The sequence below is a fragment of the Lynx rufus genome, unplaced genomic scaffold (assembly GCF_022079265.1).
Source record: "Lynx rufus isolate CCGP_SWC_20201006 ecotype Redwood Valley unplaced genomic scaffold, mLynRuf1.p SCAF_14, whole genome shotgun sequence".
Lineage (NCBI taxonomy): Eukaryota > Metazoa > Chordata > Mammalia > Carnivora > Felidae > Lynx > Lynx rufus.
Window position 1 is genome coordinate 6,989,278 of NW_025814828.1, and position 27,317 is coordinate 7,016,594.

Genomic DNA, 27,317 nt, shown 5'->3' on the forward strand with positions numbered 1-27,317 from the left:
TTTAAAATGCACAAAATAGAAGGTTGCTACACTTAGGAACTTAATTGTTACGTGCTTTGCTGTGACATTTTCTCAACATAGCAAGTGATTTTTTTTGTTTTCTAGAGATAGCATCGGTACACAGGGAGTCACCTTTTAAATGTTGAGATAATACATTTGGGCGAAAAGGCAAGTATTTAAGGCAGATATGCAGGGGAGGACACTGCATTTCATCAATATCTTTTAAATGAAAGTAATATTTCAAGGTTGCCAGAACCTTGTTAGGAAACGCACTGCAGCTATGGGGGTGGGGGGTGGAGTCCTGCCCTGGGTGCTTCAGCCTTTGTGGGACAGTGAGGGCTTCTCGGGAACGCCTTTCTGGGCTGCACTGGCACCATTGACGTGAGGACCTCCTGGGCTGGCTTGCACGAGCGCTGCCTGTCTTCCCTCTAGCACAGGGGTTCCCAGCTCGGGGGCGGGGGACCCTTTACCCCCAGGGGACTTCTGGCCCTGTCTTGAGGCATTTGTGGTTGTCACGACTGTGGGGGACCTGCTATCGGCATCCAGTCGGCGGGGCCCAGGCCTGTCACTCCATCATCCTACGGCGCACGGGCCGGACCCACACAAAGCATGATCCCTGCCGTGTGTCCCCAGTGCCGAGGCCAAGAAACCCTTCTCTGTGCTGGAGGACTGCGATGTCTTAGCGGGGCCACGCCCGTGGTCTGCGTGGGTGACCCCAGGAGCTCCAGTGGGTAGAGAAGCCGCTGGGAGAATGGGAGATCGTACTTCTTTCTACCCGGCACCTGCCCAGTTCGGGGCATTTCCAAACAATTGTGTGGTGTATGTGATGCGATTACATATGGTCTTTAACCTATTTGGGAGATAAACTCCTCCCCAGCTAACAGAAATCTGTGAGTTTATCAGCGGCTCTGCCTGGGGGTGAGGACCTCCCCCCACCCCACCGGGCAGTACCTGCGGGGGCTGCGCGTGCATGTGTGCGTGAACATATGTGTACACGCGCCAGAGCCAGAAACACATGCCCGTGTATGCTTGTACGTGATGTCCGCATATACCACAGGCATGCTTACATATGTGCACGCACGCTTGTATTTTCCTCTTTGTTTTCATTACAAAAACAATACGTGAATACATCGTTTTTGTCACAGGCGCAATCAATAAATAGAGACCAGCTGTTTTTCCCTTCTCTAATCCCACTTCCTACCATTAATGGTTTGACGTGAAACCTTCCAGGCTTTTATCTAAACATTGAAATCAATTAAGCCCAGCATAGTTAAATACGGTACGTGATGCATGGCTTAGGAGGCATAGCCATCACTCTGCGGCTAGACGTCTTCGATGGCTGCAGTTTTCCCTTTCCACAAACTGCACGTCTTTTTGTGGGCCCCAGCCTTGCAGGAATGACGGTTCCCGTGGACCGAGACTGAGCAATGAGATGTGTGGGTCTAAAGGCACGTACGCTGAAAGTTTTGCACTGCCGCGAATGGCGATTGAGAGCCCTGATTCTCACATGCGCTTAGCATCATGAAACGTCTTCATTCCTTGTCAGTTTTCCTAGAGTGATGGGCGGAGACGTCCTCCCAGCTGCCATGCGCTTCTCCCTGGTGTGGACGGTGCGTTTCCTGGTGCGGTTCAGCATACTCTTGTGTAGCCTTTGGTCATTTCAGTTGCTCTGTCGGAATTTTTTTTCCAGACAAGTGATCCTTTCAAAACGTGTTAGATGCTGTCATTCCTCTGCCTCGCATGGGTCTCAAGCATTGAAGGAGGCAATGTTTGCTCCCCAGGGAGCGTTTTTGGTCCCTATGACTAGAGACCGGGCACTGCCGGCACCCAGCGGGCGGAGCCCAGAGATGCCGCATGGCCCCATGGCACAGACTTAGGTGGCCCAGACTGTCGGTGGTGTCTTGGTTGAGAAGCCTTACTCTCGGGCTGCTCGTTTTGCTCCTGAATCCCTACTGTGTTTGGATCGCGAGGGCCCACAGGAGCAGGTTTTCGCTAACTCGGGGCATTAGCCCGTTCCCCGCGCCCTCCCCGCCCTGCTCCAGCCGAGCCGACCCCTCGGTGTTCCCCAGACATACCGGGGCTCCAGCCTGCCAGGCAGACTCCTGACTTAGTGCCTGGAGTTAGCAGAACCACCCCCCTCCCCAAGATGTCCGTGTCCTGCGGACAGAACCTGTGACTGTGTTGCCTTCCATGGCAGAAGAAACGGTGGATGGGATTAAGTTAAGGACCTGGAGATGGGGGGATGGTCCTGGATGATCCAGGTGGGCTCAGTGTCATCACTGGGGTCCCTGGAAGAGGGACGGTCAGGGAAGGAGATGTGGAGGGAAGCAGAGATCAGAGTGGCAGAGACCAGAGCTGAGGCCTGTGGGCGGCCCCTAGAAATGGCAGTGGGATGGGTTCTTCCCTAGAGCCTCCAGAAAGATCACAGCCTTGCCCACCCAGTTGTGACTTGTGACTTCTGGAACTGGAAGATAACAACGTGTGCTATTTTGAGCCACCAAATCTGTGGTCTTTTGTTACAGCAACAAGAGGAATCTCACAGAGTGCCCCGAGGGCTCGATCCCAGGAACAGAGCTGTGAGATCACGACCTGAACTGAAATCAGTCAGCCGCTTAACCGCTTAACTGACTGAACTACCCAGGTGCCCTGAGAGTGGTTATTTTATTTATTTATTTAAAAAAATTTTTTAATGTTTATTTATTTTTGAGAGAGACAGAGTGAGCAGGGGAGGGGCAGAGAGAGAGAGAGGGGGACACAGAATCCGAAGCAGGCTCCAGGCTCTGAGCTGTCAGCACAGATCCTGATGCGGGGCTCAAACTCACAAACCGTGAGATCATGACCTGAGCTGAAATTGGACGCTCAACCGACTGAGCCACCCAGGCGCCCCAGGATGTATTCAGATTAAAAGGAAGTTAGTGGAAGTGGAACTCCTAATTCCAAGTGGTAGTGTGATTTCTAGAGAATTCTGTCGACCAAATCACCATCATGGTGACTAGTTTTGTGTTTTCAACTCTGGATCGTGGAAAATGTACCCAAACAACTGCTTCTGGGTTTCCCTTCAGGAACATCACTTAGGATTCTCAAGGCAGACCTTATGATAGGAATACTTTCACATTATTGGTTGAAAATTTTAGAATTTTTCAAAGCCGATTTGGAGGAACGAGTCTCGAAGCAGTCCCAGTGACGCAGATAGTTCCTTATTTTTAACCTAAGAGCACTCGTTCCAGAACTGTGCACAAACTGCAGCTGTTTCCATAGAAACACTCGCAGTCCAGATAGGAACAAAACATCGGACCCATCCAGTTTTTTGTGTCTTAGCGTTTGTTGCCAGGATGGGTCCTGCTGTTCATCTGTCGTCAGAAACCAAAGTCGTGTTAGGATTCCAGTCGAATTTGATCAGTCGCTTGGAGTTTTCCTTCGTTTCTGCAGTGACTGTGTATCGGGGCTCGGGCGTGAGTGCATCACAGCCAGGAGCGACGTGGGAAAGCATCCTTGCCACGCCCGGCTCCTTCTTCCCCATTCAGGCCAAGAGAAAGAAGCCTACAGATGCTCTGCTTCTCATTTAAAGGAGTTGCGCTCTGAAGATCTGTACCCTCAAAGGGGAAAAGACACGAGGGCAGGGAAGGGTTTGGGGGTGTTAGTAGACCCTTCCTACACCACATATTCGAGATTCAGCTCGAATTTCCAACACAGAATAGAGAGCTGAGCCAAATGGACAGCGGTTTATTGATGCTTAGCTCAGTCAGCTGAAGCGATTTTATCGTCCATCTGACCTAGATCTCAACTGAGATTTTCTTGAACTTTTGCTTTTCGCGTACATGGATATTTACAAAAAGAAAACTGAGGAGAGAAAACATAAGCAGTGTCAAATCTGTAGCTGCGATTGAAATCTGAAGGCACAAGGCTCTAAGCCAACACGACGTCCCGGAGTGTGGCACTGGGGGGTCTGTCACGTCTCAAGCGTCAAATGGGACCTTGGCTTGCCTGGGGTTCCATTTCTCTTCCGGAAAGCACCCATATTTTAGGAACATGCAAAATTATATAGTAGACTGCAGAATTTATATATAAATTGAAAAAACCAAGGATTGTTCTGGGTATGTAAAATATACCTCAGAACTGTGCTGTATTAGAAGTGCATTATTTTTTTCAGAAAAACGCAGACACTATTTAGGGCTTCTGTGAACTGTGGGGGCCTAAGTAGTTTCTGCAGCATAAACGCACCTTTCCATTCATGGTTTAATGGTGCCTGGGCTGTAACAGAACAGGTGGTCAGGCAAAAACAGCGAGGGGGACAAAAGATTCATATATTACTTGTGTCTACCTTAGACCTGTTCAGGGAATGGAATTTGGAGATTACATAATAAATATGAAGGCTCAGTGTTTGGTTGAGGCTTTGCCTTCATTTCTTCTCCATCATGAGCACAGGGACATACGTTTTAAAGCTTTTTTTTTTAAATTTGTTTAACGATTATTATTGAGAGATAGAGACAAAGCATGAGCATGGGAGGGGCAGAAAGAGGAGACACAGAATCCGAAGCAGGCTCCAGGCTCCGAGCTGTCAGCACAGAGCCCAACGCAGGGCTCGAACTCACAAACCACGAGATCATGACCTGAGCCGAAGTCGGATGCTTAACCAACTGAGCCACTGAAGCTTTTAAAGGCATTTGTGAGAGATTATATGTAAGCCATAAAATGTATTACCTATCAAAAATTAGAATCAGTACAGAATACAGTTGACTTACAGGAAATAAACCGTCCCCAATTTTAAGCGGCTCTCGGACTCCCTTCAAAATGACCTGGGGAACGTTTCTTTTTTGCAAACGTTGGTTTGCTTTCATGTATTTAATTTCACCGAAATGGTATTTCAGGAAAGAAAGCCTTTCTGGAGATTGTTTTCCTCAGAGTGCTCAGAACTGGGATGATGGTACTCGTAGGAGTGGGGTTCCAGCCTCCAGATCAGTTGTGTGGCGTGGATGTGGAAGAAGGGGCACCGGAAGTGATGCTGCGTCTTAGGCGCGAAGTCAGTCTCCTCCAGTAAACCTACCACACTACGGGTCCTCCTGGCAGATGGCTGCTTTCGAGGCTGGCAGCACGGGACGGCACAGTAGACGAGGCGTACTGTGTCAAAGGCAAAGCCGTCTTGTCTGTCCCTCGGTGAATGCACCAGAAGTGAGTGAAGGAATCCTTCTAGAGCTTTGGGCTTCTAGTGCGGGCACACACACAAGACGCGTGTGCCGCGCTCTCAACCCGGCCCAGAGCAGGTCCCGTGTGCCTGCATCTGGAGTAGGGAGACAGGGCAAGAAATGGCGCTTTGCGACACGTGTCAATAGTCTTCTAGATTCATAGCTAGCTCTCAGATGACCAGGCGATCACTTGCGTCATTGTGAGATGGATTTTAAAGAGCGCTATCCTCAAGCGTAGAAATGCTTGCCTAGTGTTCGGCACAGCCCAGGCAGCTTTTCCCGACGGGTGGCGTGAAGTCCACTTCGTCTGTCTTTGGTTTCTTCTACGGACGTTGTCCCTTGCCGCGTGGCTTTGCTTATTTTTCTTGCGAGCTGTGCCGAGTCACAGAAACGTGCTTCACCTCGGCCGCCGTGCTGTTTCTTTTATGCCTTCGGTGGACAGCCCTTTCGAAGCTGGCGCTTTGCTCCTCTTCCCGCCTGTAATTCTTTTCTTCCCCTCATTCTTTTTTCTGATAGCGGATATTACTTGAGATCTGCCCGGCAAGAGTAGGATTAGCTAGGACTGGCTCTTCCACCGCCCTGCCGCCCTCGGCAACTTGAATCCGCATAGCATGGCAGCTAACCTGCGCCTGGCCGGCTTGGACAGAATCACGATCGCCTCTCGTGTGCACCTCAGAGACTCAGAGGCAGTGCTTTTTAAACTGTGTGCGCTTGTAGTGGATGTATGAGAATTAGTACACGTTACAAAGTAATACCGCTAACTTTAGCAGGGTTCAGAGAGGCTTTCCTGTGGATTGGTCAGGTAAATTACATGAGAACTTACGAGGACACGATGAATTTGCTCATTGTTGTTCGGCCCCTTCATATTTATTCCTTACTTTGGACTTGTCTGGATCTACGGTAGAACGTTCCAGAAATTTCATTGGGTATAATGTCTGATTTGGCACTAACTTATTTATGGGCCTACTTGCAGTGTATTTTCCTTGGGCTTCAGTTATATGACTGCCATAAATTTTAATTACACTAATTAGACATAGATGGATGCTTAAGGCCCAGTTGGATTCCTAACCCTGTTCAGCTGCCTCTGTCATTAGTATTTTTCGGTGACATGATTTGGCACCATTTTCCAACACATTTTCAGGAAATTAGTTTTAAGTTGGAAAAGAACTTGCCTAATAAAGCTACTGACATTCAACTATTTTCTTTACCTTCTTGGGGAATTGGACTTGAGTAAAATGCACACGTTGAAACTGTAATTTGTACACTCCTTTTTTAAACCGTTGGCTTTCGGATTGGCTTGGTACTCGAAGAAGGCGTCTTACCCAGTCCTCTGGCCGGGCTGGCCAGCCCGCACGCTCACGTCCAGCTCAGAGGAGCCTGACTTAGTGCAGGGCCGGCTGACAGGCTTTGACACGTGGACCGACACCAGTCGACGGATGGGCAGCGTCTGCAGGGAGCTTGGTGTCGAGAAGGATTCCGAGGGCTGGACCTAGCGGGCGGGATGCCAGCTTTGATGAGTGTGTGTGCCCTGGGCATGGGACAGGGTGGCCTCAGGGGCACTCCTGCCATTCCCATTTTAGCGAGGATCACCACATCGGAGCCTGATGTGAGCCCCTAAGAGCTCCAAGGCCAGTTAGGATCCTCTGGACGAGGCCGGGCTGCCTGGGGTCAGAGGCTTTTTGAACTCCAGTGAGCATCAGAAGTACCAGCGGGACTTGTTAAAGTCCAGATCACCCGACCCCGTCCCCACAGTGTCTCCTTCAACGGGTCTGGGGTGGCGCCCGAGGTGGCCGTTTGTCACAAAACTCCTGGTAATGCTGAGGCTGCCGGTCCGGGACCCCACTTTGAGAATCACTGCCTTAGAGGCTACAGGGCCACGTGCCCCTGCCGCTGCCCCTTCTTCACCGCTCTCTGCGACCTCAGGGACGTCTCTGGATTTGGGTTTTTGGGCACGTGTGCCAATGTCTCTGTCCTTCGCGGCGCCGGGTTCGGGGCAAGTCTGGCGTCCCTCGCTTCTGCCTGAAAACAGATAGGCCTCATATTTAGCCACACCTAAACTTGAAGGGCCTACAGCAGTCTACTCTGGCCATGAAAGGATTGCTCTGAAGATACAGGCCGCATCTCTGCCGTTTAGTCTGCATTCAGCAGCGACTCGGGACACACGGTGATGCGGTCTGCCAAGCGAACGCATGGAAGTTTGGGCCCGTGGAAGGTGACAACAGAGCCTGCGTTCTTACGCCCGGAGGGTGGTCATGCCGATGCATTTAGCGAGGCCGACGGGTCTCTACCCCCCTGATTACCTCACGCCAACACCCACGCCTGCCAGGGCCGACCCTCCCGCTCTCGTATATTTGTGGTCATGTTTGCTCCCAGTTCCGTGCGCTTAGCCCTTGCCGAGTGTCTGCTCTCTGCAAAGCATTTTGAATGTCACCTACGGTCAAGGTCTCTGGTGCTGGAGAGAGCAAACAGAACCAGGAGAGGTAGATCACTGGCCTTCGGGGGTTTTCTGTCCAGAAGCAGTGTGAGGGGTGCGTGGCTGTCCTATCACTTTGTCTACGTGGCGTTGGTGGTCAGGCACGGCACACGAGGCGGGAAGCCAGAAGCATGTCTCACGTACCCGGCGCAGTGTTTAGCTACTGATGACGGGGGATGGGGAGAAAGGAGCCGGTTCCATCCTGCTCTGCGACAGTGCCATGTGGGAAACCGTGCACCTGAGACAGCACAGTGCACGGGTACGTGGAGGACGCCAGCCTTTCTGTCATTTGTCTACGACAAGCACGATTTGCTCACTGCCGTCCCCAGTCTAGACCCGGGGACGTTGTGCAAAAGACCTACGCGTCATTCTTATCACTCCTCGTTTCCAAACGCTTTATTTCTGTCACTGAAGGTTCACTTGGTGCGCTGACTTCAGTATGTACTGAGCAGGGTGAGCTTCTAGAATCCGCGTGATGGTGCCGAGAACGTGGGAAGGTGACATTTTGACTTCATGGATTTTTCTGGGCCCGTCTCTTGCAGGGTGTCGACCATCCAGCAGCAGCTGGCCCAGCTTGACAACGAGTCCTGGCCGGGTTTGGCCGAGGCCGACAGGGACCGGCTGCAGCTCATCAAGGAGAAAGAGGCCCTGCTTCAGGAGCTGCAGCTCATCGTTCAGCAGCGGAGGCCGGCGGAAGACGTGGCCCGGCTGGAGGAGGAGCGGAGGCGCCTGGAGGAGGAGATCCAGCGCGCGCGGGCCACGTCCGTGCAGGGCGCCACGGAAAGGTGCGCCGGCCCCCCCGGGGTCGGGGGCAGGGGGGACCCGGCTGCTAGTGCAGAACCAGCCGGAAGAGCTGACTCGGAGAGCTGGCACGTGACTCGAGATCGGTGCCGGTTGCCGTTGGCGCTCGAGGCGTCTACCGCCTGGCGTGTCTCCTCGCCAAGTAGAGCGAAGGGAGAAGGCGCGGGGAGCGCACGCCTTCCCTTCTGTAGGAGGTCCCGGCTCTGCCCAGGGCTCCCGAGCTTCCTGGCTCCTGGACAGAAGCAGGAGGGGATGGAGAAGGGGATGGAGCGAGGGAAGCCGCCCGCTTAGACCGCACCCCTTCCCGGTACGGGGGTGCTTTCCTCCGGTCCGCGGGACGGCAGCCTGGACGGGTGTGGGCTCGCCGGCGGGAGGGCGGGAGGCGGGCGCCGGCACGGAGGGGAAGCCCGCGTTCCTCCATTGTGGGCGTTGGGGCCAGCCACCTCTTCCTTTCATCTGCGACCTTGATTGGCCCCCAGGAAAGCCCGCTCTCTCTGCTGCGGCAGGAAGCCGGCAGCCTGGCGTGTGTCCGTGCCCAAACGTCCCTCTCCTCGGTCTGTCCTGGGCTCTTGGCTGGTGAGGCCAGCACAGCGTCCCGTGTCCTCGGTGCTCGGCGCTTTGGGGTGTGTGGGGGTCTGCTGGTTTCCGTCTGGCGCGTGTGACCACGGGCCGCGCCAGACGCTGGGTCTGACCTCCACGTTTCGGGGCTGTCGGATGGGTATCTGAGGGCGTCAGCTGAGCTTTGGCGAGCCCACCCTGTCTGATGATCTAGTGGACCTTCAACTTCAGCGTGTTAAGAGGACAGTACGCTGCATCTACGTGAGCATTGCCGACGTGGATTCAGCAGTCAGCTGAATGATTTCATCTGTACGGAGGCCCTTAGAACTGTCAGTTCATCCCGTTAGCCCGTTCTCTGTGTTGGGGGTTATCGATGCTCGGATAGTGATCGTTTTTTGCTGAGGTCTGTGTGGTGACATTAGTGGCCGATGTCAGTGTTGGCAGGCGGTGCTGGTGTTCGGAGAGCCCAGCTCCTAGCAACAGGCGGGATGTGTTCTGGTTAGCTTAAGATGCTAGCGTGGCCCGTCACTTCACTCAGAGTAAACACGGAGTTGATTTCGAGTCTGAGAAGGGATTATGGAACTGAAGTGTTCATCCGTGCCCTTGTGCTTCCAGACTCTTCTGCTTCAACGTTACCTTCCTCTCTACCCTTGGTATTCTGTTGTGCGTGTTCTGGCTAGGGGGGCCTGGGCGCTCACTGGGTTGGTTCTCTCTTAGGGGGGTGGATCCGGTCCCCCAAATGCCACCTGCTTCTCCACACCCCACATCCATGCACCCCTGACCATATTTGCCCTCGCCGTGTGGAAACCCTGGCACACGTGAGTGCTGTGGTCCCAGGGTACAAATCCACGGAGCCCCATGGAGCCACCGTTCCCCTCGATGCCTAGGTCCGGGACTGGCTCAGCCAAGCTCATCCGGCTGAGGGAGGCTCTTGTGGGACCAGCCCAGGAGAGAGCCGTCCACGGGTGCCACTACACGGCCCTGGGCGAGGACGGCACACCCTTGTGCCGGCAGCGCTTTCGCACCGAACACTTCGGGAACATTCTCTGCGGCCGTGTGCCCCTCGAGGGCGCCTGCAGCAGTGAAGCGTGGGCCTGGTGGAGGCAGGCCTGTTTCTCCGCATGCCTCCCTCCACTTGATGCGTGCTGGAACCGGAAGTGTGGGCCCCCGAGGTAGGAGGCTCTCCCTGCGAATAGGCTGAGGGGTGTGAGAGAGAGCCGGTGTGGAGCTGGGCCAGAGTGACCGACGTTGGCGTCTTAGGGCTGAGATGTGCCCGCTGCTTGGCCAGTCTTTGCCCGTCTCGGCCTCCGTGTCCTCATTGTCAGGTAGGAACTTGGTGCCGGGGTCGTGAGTGTCACTGGGGATTGGGACGGCATAAATCCTTTCCCCTGTCGAAGGACAGAGCAGCTGTTTTAAGGGTGCCTACTTGGTCCCATGCTACAATGCCATCGTTTGATTTGTAAACAAGGACTGTTTTGTTCTGAGGCAAACATATTCATACATTCATTCGGTGACTGTTGAGTGCCTGTACGTGTCAGGCTCTATTCTAGGCAGTGGGCTTAGTGTAGTGGAAAAAGTTCATCTCAGAAATAATAAAGTAGAAAAAGCGGAAAGAGGAGAAAAATTGTCTCCAACCCTGTGACAGTTGCTGTTTTGTTTTGTTTGTGTCTAATCTTTTAATTCTGTAGATTTTAGAATTGTATGCATTTTTGCCTGGAGAGGCCTTAAATGAGGGACCCGGGTTTGTTCTAAGAAATTCCAGTAGATTACTGCGTGTTCTGCATTTGGTCCATTTTCTAGTCTAGCCCCTCATCCTTTCTGTCTGTTCTGTGCCTGCCCACCCCATCCCCCACTCACCCCCCCACCCCTTCCCCCTATCCATATGCCCCCCCCCCACTCACCCATCCGTCCACCCGTCCGTCCGTCCACCCGGCCACGCACCTGCTGAGCTCCTACAGTGTATCAGGCACTGCTCAGGGTGCTGGGGGTACGTTTTCAAGCAAGACAAAACCAGTCTGTGTTTTCCTGGTGTTTGTGACCTGGATGTGGTTTTTTAGAATTTAGTCTCTCAAACCTAAATCTTTGGGAGCGCGGGGAATTCACAGTTGAATTTCTTGTTGGGAAAATACACTCACTCTGTCTCTGAAAAATCCACCAATGGACCGTTTTCTTACCTACAGGATTCTCCTTCAGGAAAAAAGAAACTGTCTGCTTATGCAGCTAGAAGAGGCTACCCGCCTAGCGTCCTATCTCCAGTCCCAGTTAAAAAGGTGGGTAACTTACTGTCACGTTAGAACGACGCGTCCGTGAACGTCATCATTCCCTCTGGCTTGTTTTTCTCGTACCAGAACTTGGAACCGGAAGCGGTTGTAAACACAGGGTAGAAAAGCAGCTTCGTTGTATTTTTCAGAGAGGCTGCTAATGTGTGATTCAGGGAATATGAGGAGAACCGGACTTGGCTGCAGAATGACGAGTCTGAAGTCAAATTCGTCCGTCGGTTTTGTAATTTAACCCACCGCTTCCGAAGCGTGTATATTCATCTCCATATGCGCATGGATATTTTTATGTTGTTTTTTTTTTAATGATATGACTATTTGTAAAGTAAGCTTTGGATGCTTAGTAATAGCTTCTGCTTTCGAGTACTTACCGTATCGTGAAGCATAATGTAAGGGTTATCTATGTAGTATTTCCTCAGTTACTCCTAAAAATGTCACGAGGGAGCAGGAATTATTTCCCAGCCCCCAGTGAGAAAGTAGGGGGTTCCGAGAGGGCAGACAGCTTGACCCAGCGGACCCAGCTACTCTGCGTCTGAGCTGGACCGGGGACTCGGGCGTGAGTCTCTGATGCTAACTGCTGCTCTCTGCTGATATTCGAAAGAAACAAAGGGAATATTAACGAAGTCGCCTTCTAAATGCTCGCAAGAGGCTAAAGACCCGCTCTGGTTCACGGGAGCCTTGGGCAGGGTTTCGTTCCCTCTAGAACAGACCAGACGTTCAGCTTCGCAGCGGAGGACGGTGGGGCTCCAGCCGGGGTGTGCAGGCTGCTTGTCTCACAGCACGGGGTGTCTGTCCTTTCAGCCTGTCTGCCAGCACCCTGACCGTGTCTTCGGGGAGCAGCCGCGGGTCCCTGGCCTCCAGCCGGGGCTCGCTTGCCTCCAGCCGCGGTTCCCTGAGCTCCGTCAGCTTCACGGACATCTACGGCCTCCCGCAGTACGAGAGGCCGGACGCCGAGTGCGGCCAGCTCCTGCGCTTCGACCTCATCCCCTTCGACTCCCTGGGACGAGACGCCCCCTTCTTCGAGCCCCCGGGCCCCTCGGGCTTCCACAGGCAGAGGCGCTCCCTGGACACGCCGCAGTCCTTGGCGTCGCTGTCCTCGCGCTCCTCCCTGTCCTCTCTGTCGCCCCCAAGCTCACCCTTGGACACGCCCTTCCTCCCGGCCTCGCGCGACTCGCCCCTGGCCCAGCTGGGGGACAGTCTCGAGGTGCCCGGCCTGGGCGCGCTCGACAGACTGCGGGCTCAGGCCTCGGCTTTGGGGGACGAAGACTCGCAGGGCACGGCGTCCCTCCAGCCGCACGGCTTCCCCGGGGACGGGGAAGGACCTCGCGAGCGAGGACCCCAAGCGGCTGCCGCTCCCGTGGGAGCAAGTAAGTATTGATGAGCCCTGTGGGGGGGGGCGGGGGGGGGGAGAAGCGTTTCCGAATCGGGGAAGAGATCGCGTGCGGTGGCACTGAAGCCAGCCCGCCGGCTCTCCGATTCCATAGCGAGCTCTCAATTCCAGACCGTTGGTAGGGCCAGGAGGCGCGCACCTGCCGTCCGTGTGCTCTCCTAGCCGGGCCTCGTGTCTGTGTCCCGGAGACATCGTTCAAATGGCAAAGGCGCCTTTCCCGGGCGTCTGGCTCGTTCTCAGAATGCGCTTGCCTGTGGGAAAGGACGGGAAGAGCCACAGCCTTCCACACTCAGAGGCTGCTACAGAGGTACCGGGGCCTCCGTGAGTTCTCCGGGGCGTGTGCGGCCTAGGAGCAGCAGTGGGGTTGTAGCCCAGCACAGATCCCCCTTCCTTTGTCCCTCTGACTCCGTCTCTTCTTCTTTGGCCTTACGGTTTTCAAAGATGTAATTTATCAGACGTGGGATCGAAAAGAATTGGTGTCATTTCAAAAGACGTGCCGGTCAGCATCGGTCATTTCCACCGAATCGATTTTTCTGGTAGTCTTCAAATCGAGGCGCACGAACTGGGTCCGTCTAGTCCGAGTTCATTCGGCTTCTGCTTGGCGCCAGGGCCCGTCCGCTCGTAGCCCGTGTGGGGAACTGGACTGCCGTTCTACAGAATATTCCAGCTGATGGCTTGTGCCCGAAGCAGGGCCTGGGCTCCAGCCTTCCTCTTCTTGACCCCGTGCGCCTCTTTGAGCCAACCCTCCCGCAAGATTAACTTCTTTGGGTTTCACAGAGGATCGAGAACCAGGTCTCATTCCTGAAGTTCCCGAACTTTTCTTTACATGGCAGAAAGGTTTTAGACGTTCCATTTAAGCAAACGCTAGGTGTTTGTATAGCTTACCGGATCTCAACCAGGGGAGTTTTTGAACCCTGGAAGGTACCTGTCAGTGGCCGGAGACATGTTTTTGGTTGTCACAGCCGAGGTGGTGGTAGGGAGGTGCTGCCGGTATCTGGCGGCCAGAAGCCAGGGATGCGGTTCAGCATCCTCCAGTGCACAGCACAGTCCACCGCCCCCACCCCCCCACCTCCGAGAATGATCCGCCACGATGTCGGTAGTGCCGACGCTGAGAAACCCTGGGTGTGTACCGTTGAGTAGTTCAGCAGCAGGGGGCAGAAATAGAACGCGAACACGGAACCAGGTTGTTTTGGGGGGAACGGCTTCAGACTCGCAGCTTAGAGGCCCAGATTCTGTTCCCTGCCCTGTTGACTGGTTAGCTGTGTGACCTTGAGTGCATCCCTGGACTTGGCTGAATCTTGGCTTCCCTGCCCTTGAACGAGGCGGTCTTGATGGGCTCTTGCATTCTCCACCATTCTGTTACCCTGAGTTTTATCGATACAACCACACGGGTTATTATGTGCGTGATATAGTAATCTTCCCGGTTAGCACCTGCGTGCGTAACCAGGGACCTGTGAGGTCCTCAGGCAGCCCGGTGGCTTTCCGGCATCTGTTACTTTGGTGCCTTCTCTGTGTTTGCAGACACACCTTTCATACCCCCGGGTATATTGTTTCGGTAATTCACATATGCAGGTGACCTTCATTCACTTTGCTCTTTATAGTCACAGGTTCCGTGCTCCGTGCTTACTCCTTTGATTCAAAAAAGAAAACACAAAACAAGGACCGGATTGCACATCTGTCGTTAAGCTCACCGCTCTCAGTGCCTTGCCTCCCATACCAGCCTGTCTTTATAAAGGTTGAGATGCAAAAGTAGTCTTGTTAGGCAGAAAATCCACACGAGGCCCGAGGGAAAGACGGGATGAGATGGAGAAGAGCTGACTGACTTTCTGATCCTGATTTCTTTATTTTTCTTCCCACTCTGGCTGACATCATAATGGTTCAGACTCCTTAGCGGGGGAGGTATTTGCTTGCGCCACGTTCAGATACCGCCACCTCGTGGTAGATTCTTACATGACACTGTCAGTTGACTCCGGTCTTTAGAAATAATTAGCTCAGTGAATGAATTGGTCCTGGTGGGTGCTCCCAGAAGGCTGGGTTGGGTAACGAGCTTCAGGCATGGACACAGGGTGACTTCTGGCCTCTCTTGATGCGTGTGGGAACGCTTGAGCCCAAAGTCATCGTAGCTTTGTACAGTTGGCAAGGACCTCTGTACCTTCCTTATTTTAGCCCAGCCCTCGTTTATGATGCCTCCCTGCCATCATGCGGTTCCCTCTGACTTTCTAGTTTCCCTAGGAACAAAACAGTCTGAGTTTGACCTCCAGCAAGTTTTAGAAAGATAAAATCTTAGTAAGATAAAATTCTAAATTGCCCAAACTTACAAAGCAAGCCCTAGGAATAATTTCTTCCATTGTGTTTTAAATGGAAGAAATGTGTTTAAATGTGTTTTGCCTGAGGAGGCAAAACATGGGACCGGGGAGTGGGAAGATAGACTGTAATCTGTAACATTTTAAATATTTTTACTGTACTTTTATCTTTTTATCTTCTTTGGGTTAAAATTTTTTTTTTTTTTTTCAGAGAGATCACAAGTGGGGGAGAGGGAGAGAGAGGAGAGAATCCCAAACAGGCTCCACGCTCTGCACGGAGCCCAGTGCAGGGCTCGACCCCATGACTCTGGGATCACGACCTGCTCTGAAATCAAGAGTTGGACACTCAACCGACTGAGCCACCCTGGTACCCCTGTCTTCCTTGGATTTTAAAAAGCAAATGTGCCGGGGTGCCCGGCCGGCTCAGTCAGTGGAACATGCGACTCTTGATCTTGGGGTCATGAGTTCGAACCCCACGTTGGGTGTAGAGATGACTTAAAAACAAAATCTTTAAAAAAGCCAAATATGTCAGATTTTGAAATCTTTTCCTATTTTCATTTCCCATTAGTATTTGCTAATCTAAATCTGGGAAAACCTTGATTTTGTTCACCCATTTACTGGCGTTTTTATTATGAATACTTATACTCTGTTGAAAATTGTTGGCTTAAATTCTGCAGTTTTTTCACTTTATGCTTTTTTTTTTTTATCTCTTTTCTCATGCGGCTCGCCAGACACACTCGCTGTAAGTGACCTTGGAATTCTTCACCTTGTTGGTCAGGCAGTAGGCACATCTTTGTGCAATGAATCAATGTATGTACGATGGTAGGAGCGTGGCCACAAAGGGCGTATCTTATAGTTGTACTTTTATGTAGCTCCACAGTTACTATTATTATTATTATTAATTATTATTTCAACATTAGTATTTATCATGGCTATTGAAGTCGTCTAAGAACTTTTCTAAATGCTTTAAGTATTCATTCCTCTGTATTTTTCCCCGGACGTTAGTGGCTTACATTGTTTTAGTATGCCAGCTTTGCCCCAAATGTGATTTTCATTATATTTTCTTTTCGTCAAGCAGTGTTGATGTCCTCGGGTCTCAGTGTCTGTCTGTCTGTCTTTCATGATGGAAAGGTCAGAGATTCCTAAGGTGAACGTGTGGAAGGTTGTTTCCTCCTTGCCTCATTGCCATTGCCCCCGGTGGTCCAGCCGGTTGCCTTGAAGGCTGAGAGCAGGTGGCTGGGCACGTAACGTGGGGTCTGCTGTGCGCTTTTTCTCACCCGGGGCAACGGCTCACCATACTTCATTCTGGCAACTGCTTCCCATTGCCAGTTGCTCCGTGAATGTGGTGACGAAGCCTGGGATCACTGAGGATTCATTCCTTCATTTCCTTTTTCTCCTCATCGACTGCCATTGCAACGAGGGAGAAATTTTGTTAGAGCTGTACCGTCGGGTTACCTGGAAGTGCTCGGGGTCACTGCCTGGTGTTAGTTATGTCCTGGACGGAACGCAAAGCCATGTCTAGGAGCCGTGCTGGGTGTCCAGGCTGGGGACGGAGATAGGGAGCAGTTCCGTCTGCTGGGGGTCAGGGCACCAAACCGGGGTTCCGTCCGCAATTCCAAGCTGGGGACTTTGGGGCCTCCCCTGTGGCGGGGGCGACCGGAAGAGCTGGACTTTGAGAGTCGGTGCCTCCGGCCACCCCAGAATGGAGCCGGCCTCGGTCCCCGACCGGGGAGGAGCCTGTAGTCGCCCAGGCCTGGCATTGCAGACCTCTGGAAGGACGGCTTTTGTCTGCAGTTCAGATCGTGAGCCCGAAGACCACGGCCCTGTCTGTCTGTAGGCTCTTTAACGCGTTTGGATTTAATTGGTACGTGAATAATTTGGTTGAGACGAAAGCTGGTCATCGGTGGACTGGACGTATCCCCCTGTACGGGGTGCACAGGTGCCTAGATGTTCACGTTCGGAGCTCAGGCGGCCGAAGAGAAGCCGCACGGGCTGGAGGGACGTGCAGTGTGTGCAGAGGTGTCACGAGGCGTGGTGCTCCGTTGGGGGCTCTGCGTTTGCACCCGGGCTCTAACCACGTCTGCCTCCCCGGGGAGCGCTGACGCTCGCGTGTGCACACTCCCACGTGGCGTGGGAAGACTGAATGCCCTCTTTGCTTGGCTTGGTGGAAAGGGCCTTGTCGCTGCGAGGGACGGGGCAGAGGCAGTCGATGAAATGCCGGAAGGAAGAATGTCCGAGGCCGTGTTGGGCTCTTGATTACAATAGATACGAGGCAAAAAGAACCTGCCTCGTCAGGGTGGCTTGCTTGCCCCAGAAAAGCCATTTGGGACGCCGATCTGGCCCCGGGGCTGCCGAAGACACCGCAGTGAGAGGGGTTGTTGCCAAGGCCATGTCTGGGGTCAGCCGTGTCCTGAAAGTCACCGCGTTTAGTTAGGGTTTGTTTGGATAATTAAAAAAATTTTTTTTCTGATGATAAAATATAGAGTGTGTGTTTAGTGTATAAAATGTGGGAAGGAACCATGCCGGATAAGGAAGGAAATGAAAAATGCCCCTGTCCCCTGCTCAGATACATTTAGGAGGACAGCTGCTGTCCACATTCGGGGTAACGTCTCTTGCCCGGTCTTTCAGGTATGACGGTCTTTTCTCCAAGTGTGATACGAAGGGGTGTCCCCCTGTCATCTTCTGTTCTGTGTGCTGGTTAAGGAGGTGAAAAGACATCTGTGACTGTTTAAAGAGCTTTTCAAGAAGTAACCAGAAGCCTGTTCCTGCAAATTTTCAATATCAAAGGAAAAATGAAGTGCAGCATATTTAAACATATGCATGTATATGATGTGCATGTCTGTATAATGGCGTGTCTCTGGAACGCTCAGCAATCTCATATGTGCGCTGACTCAGAGTGTTCCTTTCTTGGCATCATGGTCCCTGGCCTCCCATGCTGTCCCCTCCTGACCCCCGGTGTGTCTCTTGTTTGTAGCGGTGACTCTTCGAGAGGACAGTGCCACGAGGTTGGAGAGGAGAGCACGCCATGTGTCTGCATGCCTGTCCGATTATTCACTGGCGAGCGATAGCGGAGTATTTGAGCCTCCAACCAAAAGGTTAGAAGCCGATCTTCTCCCTCAGCAGCCCTTCCACAGTGTTACTGTTTTTGTCGTTAATTTTTTTTGTTTATTTATTTTTGAGAGAGAGAGAGAGAGAGCGCGTGAGCAGGGGAGGGGCAGAGAGAGAAAGAGGGAGACACAGAATCCGAAGCAGGCTCCAGGCTCCGAGCTGTCAGCACAGAGCCCGACACGGGGCTCGAACCCACGAGCCGTGAGATCTCGACCTGAGCCGAAGTTGGGCGCTTAACCGGCTGAGCCGCCCAGGCGTCCCGTCCACAGTGTCACTGTTAAGCACGACGCGTGTACACACTGAGACTTCCACATATTGAAACTTTGCGTGTATCTCCAGGGCTAGAATCTTTGCCTGGCTTCTCTCATCTTTGATAGGTTGGGCCTTAGCGAGCCACAAAGAAAACTCCTCTGACTTCTGTGTGGCGTCTGGAGGTTGGCCCTCCTTCCGTGGTTCGAGGACGACTTCCTCCTGTTTGGCCCTGGCCAGTTTCAGGCTTAAGCCCATGAGAGCTGGAACAGGAGAACCCGTGTACAAGAGACACCCGCTTTTCTAGAAAGGCATTCGTTAGAAGTGAATGTTCTCCCTCCTTCCCTTCCTTCTTAAGCTGAAGGAAAGTGACAGGACACCTTTGGGGATTCCGGACTTTATTTTGATTTGATATGTTTGATGTCATTGTTTCCTTTCAGGTGTCTGTCAGACATTTCACTTATCGCAAGTTTTTTAAAAGTTACTTTTGAGCTTTGCCCTGAATACCACATGTGGTTTTGAAAGACATCCCAAGTTATTTTCTCAAAAACAACAACCCTTTGTAGGCAGGTCCCCACTGCGATAGGGCATGGCAGGTCCCCAGGGCCCATGACCGTGCAGTCACTTAAAGAATTTGTTTATGTCGCAACTTAAGAAAGCTCTCCTCGGTGAGAAGCGCCCCTGACACGAGAGGGCTTCCGCCAAAGCGGCGCTGATCGGTTCCCGGCGGAATAACCCTGTGACTTCCGGTTTGTTCAGGAGTGAAGATACCGAGGAGTCTGCACATGGAGACGCTTGTGGTAACGAAGGGCCCCAGATCCACGTTGGATTCTTGTGAGTATAGGAGACTCCTAGTGATGATCTGTAGCGCGGGGCCCATCCAGCGACTCACACTTCCAGGCCGGGCGGGCCCGGACCGTGGTCCGGGTGCCGCCCCCAGCCTGGACACCCCCAGCCTGCTTCGGCGTCTCGGCTGAGGGGACGGAGGTGGCGGGACGGAGGGTTGGGGTTGAGCCGCTCCGTCGCTGGCCTCCAGTGCCGAGAGTCACAGCTGGGATGTCCCCTCGTGGAGCTGGGGGCCAGGGGCCATAAGCGGGGGGCCCGGAGAGCCCCGGGGAGCGAGCGCACGCTCCGCCTGGAGCTGCCCGTGTCCGCTGCGGCACGGAGGGGGAGGCCCAGCCCCTCGTGCCCGCAGCCAGAAGCCGGGTGGGCCGCAACGCGGAGCCTTTGGGTCCCAGTCCCCGTTTCAGGGAGAGCGGTAACCAGCGGTGTTGCGACTAGCAAGGCGGGAGGCGTGCATGCCCACGACTTCCTTGGCTCACCCCCGTCATCGGGCCGGGTGTTTCTCAGTGCCGGCGCTGTGGCCGTCCGGGACTGGGTCGTTCTTTGCCGTGGGGGCCGACCTGGGCGCTGGAGGGTGTGGCACGGGAACCTGGTCCCCGCTCCCCAGGTGCCGCTGACACATAACATCCCCCCCACCCCCGCCCCGCACCCGGTCACGACAGTAAGACGTCTCCCGACTTTGCACACGTCTGGGGGCGGGGGGCGGGGGGTGCAAAACCGCCCTCAGTCGAGGGCCGCCACTGTGGTCGGTCCGAAGGAAGTTTCCACCGTGGGGGATGTGCACTCAACGAACTCGCGTTTTGTTTTCTAGGCTCGACACTGCCAGCGAATGTCTTCTCGTGAATGTGTTCCAACTAAAGAATTTTGCGGGGCTGGTCATGAAGGAGGACTGCAAAGTGTAAGTAGGCTACCTGGCCGGCAGCGTTTCCTTTCGGGGGGCGCGCTCCTGGCCGCCTCGCCAGCCCCGCTCGCCGACCGGTTCTGCTCGGCGGCTTCGGGAGGGAAGAGGCAGCTTTGGAACCTGAGTTCCAAAGCGTATTCCTAAGAAAATACCGGGAAAGGTCTGAAACCCAAAGGATCGTAAGTTTTAGAGACAGTCGTCGTGACCTGAGGCAGACGAAGTTGAGGGAGCCGGGCCGGGCTGGTCATGTGCCGCGGTGATGCTGAGAAAGTGGCCAGCGGCAGTGTTTTGGTTTAAAATGTGCATCCTGGTGTGGGAGCTGGGTGATGTGGCGCTCAGCTCTCCGATCCCACGAGGGGAACAGAAAGCCTTCTCCCTGGGCCCCGGGGGCCCTTGTCTGCGCAAAGGAGAAGGTAAGACGCGTTGTTGCCGCTGGAAGGCGCTACCTCTGTGAGCTCCGCAGCCGGAGATGGGTCCCACTTACCAGGCACTGACTTTTAAGCCTTTCTCTTTACGCGTGTTTTCCCCGTAGTCTCCAGGGGTACGTAAATTCTTTGGGCTTACTCTTAGTTGAGAAAAGGACCTTTTCCGAAAGACTTCAAAACTCGGCCCGTGGGCATCCGAACAGGGAGACCTACGTGTGTTTCCATGCGTGTGGTTCGTGGATTCAGTCGCACAGATCTGTCAGTAAGTGTTACCTCTCTGTTTTTTCCTCCCGCTTCCTGGTTCCAGACACATCCGAGTCTATTTGCCACCGATCGACTCCGGCACACCAAACACTTACTGCTCTAAGGCTCTGGGATTCCAGGCCCCCCTGGTATTTAATGAAATTTTCAGAATCCCTGTGCATTCAAGCATGTTGACGTTGAAGTCACTTCAATTATATGTGTGTTCAGTGAATCAGCAGCTGCAGGAAGAACTGCTGGTATGTCCCTCCCCTCCCCCCCACACCCCCCCATTTCCTTTCGGCTCCCCTCCCCGCCTCCCTCCTTCCTTCCCCCGTGTTCCCATCGGTCTCGGTCTCGCTCCTGCCCCTTCTCCTCTTGTCTTTCTGCCTGCCTCTCTCTCTTCTTTGTCTCTGTCTCTCCATCCCCTCCTTCCTTCCAGCTCGCTCCTTCCCTCTCTCCCCTCCTTCGTTTCACCTGTGGTGGGCTGCTTAGAAAGTGTCGTCCCCTCACGTGATGCCTGTACCTGGGAGCGCACGCGAGGACACAAAACCATTGGTCTCGCCAGGTGTGCCGTACTTCAACTATGTCATCTCAACTAATACTTGCAAAACTGCTCTGTTGCTCCCATTTTCAGTTGAGGGAACGAAGTACGGTTGAGAAACTGAGCAAATAAAAATGGAGGATGGGGACGCCTGGGCAGCTTAGTCGGTTAAGCTCCAGCTCTTGATTTCGGCTCAGGTCATGATTTCACGGTTCGCGAGACTGAGCTCTGTGTCGGGCTGTGTGCTGCCAGCTTGGGGTCTGCTTGGGCTTGTCTCTCTCCCCCCCCCCCCTCTGCCCCTCCCCTGCTCGTGTACGCATATGCCAGCACGTGTGCACGCCCACTCTCGCTCTCAAAAGAAATAAACTTAAATAAAGCACCTTAAAAATTTTTTTTAGTTATTTATTTTTGAGAGAGAGAGAGAGACAGAGCACAAGTGGGGGAGGGGCAGAGAGAGAGGGAGACACAGAATCCGAAGCAGGCTCCGGGCTCCGAGCTGTCAGCACAGAGCCCGATGCGGGGCTCGAACTCACAGACTGTGAGTTCATGACCTGAGCCGAAGTCAGTTGCTTAACCGACTGAGCCACCCAGGCGCCCCTAAAGCACTTTTTAAAAAATTAAAATATAGCATGGTTCACGAAATGTGAATTTCAAATAAACTATGGGTTCTTTTTTGAGTATAGTGTCCCGTGCAACACTTGGGATATACTTATGCTTTAAAAGAATGCATTGTTTACTTGAAGTTCACATTTCCTGGCTATCCTATCTTTTATCTGGTGTCTCGGGAACTAAGCGCCAGCAGCTTGCGTTCAGTACCCCCAGCCACGTGCTGCCTGGGCCACGACTCGGCAGCCCGGGTGGCTTCTTTCACAGATCGGAATTGTTCTCCTTGGTGTCACCCCTCAGCAGTAGAACTAGATTGTGGCGGTCAGCCAGCCCTCTCTTGTTTCACAAATCCCTGAATCAGCGGCTCATCAGTTGGCAGACCCTGAGCCCCACCCACCACTCCACGTTGCCCATTCTCTGCCCCCGGCCCCCTTCTGGCACTTTCTCCGCGGGCTGAACCAGCCGTCGAGGAGCCTCCCTCAATCAGATCCTGCGCGACCACTTCCGTTTTCCTGCAGTCCTTCGAATAGCAATGAAAACATTCCGTCTTTCCGGTTAAGATTGGAGGGCGACCTCGATGTCTTACAAGATCCCCCTTGGCTGTCAAGGCGAAATCACTCACTGCCCGTTCTGCTTGTTAACACTGGTGCAGGGCATCGCTCAGATCAACTTGGCCGACTACGACGGGTCCGGCGAGATGCAGCTGCGCTGGTACGCGGTGCAGGTGTTCGGCAGCTGCGGGCCGCCCGGGCCGGGGGCTGCCGCCAGGGACCCTGCGCTGGCCGTCGCCGGGAAGACGGTACGTGTGCCCGCCCGTGGCGCCACCGCTCTCCTGCCGCCCGCACCCGCCGTCACGCGGGTCCACCCCTCACGAGCGTCTGTGCACGCTTGGCGTCGGAACGTAGTGGCGCCGAGAGGCAGTGTCAGGGGACGGCACGGAAGTAGGTTTCCGTAGCTGTGGCCATGCGTGACGGCGGGTTTAACGCGGACGAGCTGGTGACTGTGCGCCACACGTTGGTGGCTTTAAAATCGAGCCCTCGGAGCCGCTCGGGCCGGCCAGGCTAGGTCCCGGCGACACGCAGCCAGCTGCGGCTCAGGTGCGCCCTGTCCCCCCCACCCCCTCCCCCCAGGACGCGGTGACGGCGCTGCTGGCCAGGACCACTGCCCAGCTGCAGGCCGTGGAGCGTGAGCTGGCCGAGGAGCGTGTGAAGCTGGAGTACACGGAGGACGAGATCCTCGAGATGGAGCGGAAGGAGGAGCTGGCCGAGGCCGTGTCCGAGAGGTAGGGCCCTTCCGCGCACCGGGCGCACGGAGCCCGGCGCCGGGCAGCCGCCGCCCCGGTAGAGGGCCCCGGGGCAAGAGGCTCTTCTCACCCATGCCTCGGTGGAACGTGCCGGGCGCACACTCCGTGCCGCCCGACGGCCGGGATGCTCACGGGGACTTTCGTGCAGCGCCATAGGAGGCGGTACCTTGACCCCTGTCCCCAGCTCCCCGCGCAGGCTTTTCACCCTCTCCTCGTGTTGTGGAGTGTCCCCGAAAGAGAGCGGCTGTGAATGGCTACAAGTATTCTGCTCTGCCGGGACTGGTATAAGGTCCCTTTCCGTTGTATTTAAGCAGCTTTTTCGGCTTATGATCTCCCTCCCACGCGGTTCACCGTTTCAGGTGAACGAGTCCGCGGTGACTGGGAGAGTCACAGAGTTGTGCCACCTTCGCCACAGTTGATTTCCGGGCACTTTATTCATCACATCAGAAAGAAACCCCTCTCTCGTTAGAGCAGTCGCGCTGTCCTCTTACCCTGGCCCCTGGCCACCGCTCATCTCCTTGCTGTCCCCGTGGATTGGCCTGTTCTGGGCATTTCACCCCCGGGGAGTCATGCACTGTCCCTTCGCATCGCACCTCAAGCAGCCTCTTGGTGAACCCTTGACTCGGTAGAGACCGCTCTGCGGTTAGAGGCATAATTCAGACGGACAGGCTCTTCGAGTGAATGGATTTCTGTCTGGTCCTTTCTGGAGGCGCTTTTGTATTGCTTTATTTGCCTGTTTCTCCGTGAAGAGCATCCTCTATTTCCAAAGCTTCCTGCTTCTTCCCGATAGCTTTCCCTGAATTGATTTTAGGAATCGATTTTAGGGAGGGAAAGTGCACGGCAGTGGGGGGAGCAGTGTATTCAGGGACCCTCGGGAAGCTGGGAGGGCCTGGGAGAGAGGGTTCAGGATTCTGGCATCTTCGGCAGCTGCCATTGGGTGATAAAGACAGACAGACCTCCTCACTGAAAGTCCTTGTCACGTCGTCCTCCCTCTAAACCAGAAAAGCCCGTTCACTTCTTGAGGAAGCACCTCTCCGACCACCGGAAGGCGCGTGGGTCTTGCTGCCGTGCTCTGAGTGCGGCGGGGGACTCAGCCCCTTCATGCACGTTTCGTCTTTCCAGTTTTGTCAGAAACGATATACTTTATTTTTCCGACGCCACACCTCTGCCAAGGGGTTTTACCAAATTGAATGGAGGTTACGCAGAACGTTCTGTGCGTGAGCTGGGGAGGCTAGGGAAGGATCCACAAAATGAAAAACAAAAACAAGATCCTGGGGAGCTGTGAGCATCCGTTCCGCTCCATGCGAGTCAAGTTCAGTTGGGAATTCCTGAGAAAGAACAGAAGAGGGGGGCGGACAGGGAAGGCCATGTTGGGGAAGAAAAGGCGGAGGGAAGGAAGACGGCGTTGACACACCTGTCTGGGCTTTCGCGATGTCTGCCTTCAGGAGCTGGCAGGCCGACTCGGTGGACAGCGGCTGCAGCAGCTGCGCCCAGACCAGCCCCCCGCACCCCGAGCCCTGTTGCGTCGGCGCCGACCCCATCCGCGGACACACGTTTGCCGGCCAGGCAGACCCTTACAGCCCCGAGAAGTTTCAGCCTCCATCTCGTAAGGTCAGTGGAAGAGGGTGAGGGATCTGTGCGGCCCCCCGAGGTCCTGCCGCACCGTCCCAGGCACCGCCCTGGACGACGAGCGGGAGGGCCCACATCCTCCATGGGAAACCGAGGGAGTCGGTGCGGGGGTGGGCGAGAAGACACTGGGGCCGACAGACTCATACGCGAGAGTAGGGCGGTGTGGCTTGCCCGCGACCGGGGCTGTGGGGAGGGTGTGGTGTAACGTGGGCCGTGCTGCTGGATGGGGTGGGGGGGGCCAAGGCCAAGGTGGTATTTCACTGGGAGCCGAGGGAGAGAAATGAGGGCCTAGGTCTGGAAACAGAGTCACATGGGCCCAGCGGGTACCGTCAGCTCTCAAGTAAAACGAAAGGACGGCTACGGCGAAACCTGGTAGGTTTGTACCCCTCCGTGCTGTGGGGCGATGACCCGTTCCCATCTTCGGGGCTCAGGATGTTTTGTGAGTCCCCGGGGTTTTGGACACTCATGGTCTTTTTTCTCCGTCGGTGGCGTGACGAACTGTGAAGTGTCCCTTTGCCCCTTCTGTTCACCCGATCTTAGCTGTGCTCGCGGCCGTATCTTCAGTGCAGAAATCTTGGTCGCTTGCGGTGATGTGTCTGAGGGAGCCGGAGAGGTGGGGAGACACCGCATCAGCGCTCGGTCGAGACTTTGTTCCCAAACGGTTCAACTCCCCAAAGCTTTTTATCAGCGTGGCCCCCGCTCTCCCCCCACAGCACAGGTACTGAGAGAAGTGGAACCCGCCTGCCTCAGTTTCCCCAGGCGCGGCCCACGCGGCCCCAACCGGGTGGCCTCGGGCTAGGCTGCCAGTAATGGCCGTCGGGCAGCTTCTCAAGACCCTTGAAAGCTTCGGCTCAAACGGGGAGGGGGCCGTGGCGGGCTGGTTTGGTGGGTTGTCGTCATCCCCAGGCCCCGATTTGCATTTTGAAATACTTCACATCTACAGACGACTTGCCGGGATAGTAGAACGAACGCCCGCCTGCCTCGCACCCGCGTTCCCTAGCTGCCCGTCCCTCACCGCGTTTGCACCGTCTCTCCACGTGCACGCGGGGAGGCACGAGGCGTTGCACACGCGGCCGTGGAGGAAATAGTGCCTCGAGGGGGAGGCGGGCAGCGGGGTAACTCCGTACAGTACGAGGGTGCTCGCCGCTTGAGAGAGTCACGGGGGCTGCGAGTGTATCTCAGGGATTTGCGTTTACATCTCAGAAAGGTCGGGATTGTGAAACGGTGCAGCCTCTACGGGTAACAATACAGAACTTCCTGAGAAGCTTAACAGAGCTGCCGTGTGATCCAGTGGTGCCGTTTCTGGATGTGTATCCAAACACTAGGGCCTGCAGGAGATACTGGCACGGCCAGGTTCCTAACAGCGTTATTCGTGGTAGCCTACAGGTAGAAGTCACCCCTGTGTCCACCGGCAGGTGGGTGGATAAGGCGAACGCCGCATAGCCACCCAGCGGGATGTCATTCAGCCTCAGAAAGGAAGGAGATCCTCCTTCCACGCTGCCACAGAGGCGAACCCTAAAGACGTCGCGCTAAGTGAAATAAGGCAGCCACAGGAGGGCGAACACCGAATGATTGCACGTACAGGAGGTCCCCAGAGCGGTCAGATTCCTACGGACAGGAAGCACGGAGGTGGTGGCCAGGGGCTAGGGGGCGGGAGGATGGGGAGTTGTCGTTTAATGGGGACAGTGGCAGTCTGGGAAGATGAAAAAGTTCTAGAGCCCTGTGTCACAACAGTGTGACTATATTTAACACTGTTGATCTGTACGCTGAAAAATGGTTAAGGTGGTAGATTTTATGTGGTTTTCACGATAAAAAAGAATGAAAGGTCACGGAAGCCTCACCGAGAAGGGAGTTTTTGAGCGGAGGCCTTGAGAAAGGAGTCTCCAGAGCCGTGTGCGGGGCCGGGGAACAGCATTCAGGTACAGGGAGCTGCATGTGCAGGCCCACGGGCGGGGGTGGGGGGCTGAGAAAACAGCAGTGAGGCCGGTGTGGGGCAGGGGGTCGTCAGAGCCGAGGACAGAGAAAAGTAGAAGGACCGGATCACACAGGGCCCACTCGGGACCCTCCCTTTCCTCTGAGATGATTGGGAAAGTGGTGGGTGGTTTGGGGCCCAGGATTGACCTGATCTGACGTAAGGTTTCTCGTTGATTTTCCTTTGTCTAAAATAATTTGGGGGGGGGCACCCGGGTGGCTCAGTCGGTTAAGTTTCCGACTCCCGATTTTGGCTCAGGTCATGATCTCACGGTTTGTGAGTTCGAGCCCCATGATTCTCTCTCTCTCCGTCTCTCTGCCCCTCCCCAACTCATGCACGCTCTCTCTCTCTCCCTCTCAAAATAAATAAATAAATAAATAATAAATGGAATAAAATAATTTCTTGACATGTAATTGACAGAAAATGAACTATTTCAAAGCGAGTGGTTCAGGGGCATTTAGTATGTCGGCAGTGCAGGCAACTACCACTCTGCCTAGTTCCAGAACGCTTCCA

At 54.5% G+C, this 27,317-nt stretch overlaps 1 protein-coding gene across 1 annotated transcript in view; it reads left to right on the forward strand.

Moving 5' to 3' along the window:
* The window catches only part of WWC3 (WWC family member 3), a 120,079-nt gene that overhangs the window by 81,659 nt on the left and 11,103 nt on the right, over positions 1-27,317 (forward strand). Inside the window, exons 9-18 of the mRNA XM_047075877.1 lie at positions 8,199-8,441; positions 11,196-11,285; positions 12,093-12,658; positions 17,959-18,079; positions 19,101-19,175; positions 19,996-20,082; positions 20,818-21,010; positions 22,553-22,699; positions 23,031-23,182; positions 24,649-24,814. Coding sequence (XP_046931833.1) covers positions 8,199-8,441; positions 11,196-11,285; positions 12,093-12,658; positions 17,959-18,079; positions 19,101-19,175; positions 19,996-20,082; positions 20,818-21,010; positions 22,553-22,699; positions 23,031-23,182; positions 24,649-24,814 — 1,840 coding nt within the window. The remainder of the gene's footprint in view (positions 1-8,198; positions 8,442-11,195; positions 11,286-12,092; positions 12,659-17,958; positions 18,080-19,100; positions 19,176-19,995; positions 20,083-20,817; positions 21,011-22,552; positions 22,700-23,030; positions 23,183-24,648; positions 24,815-27,317) is intronic.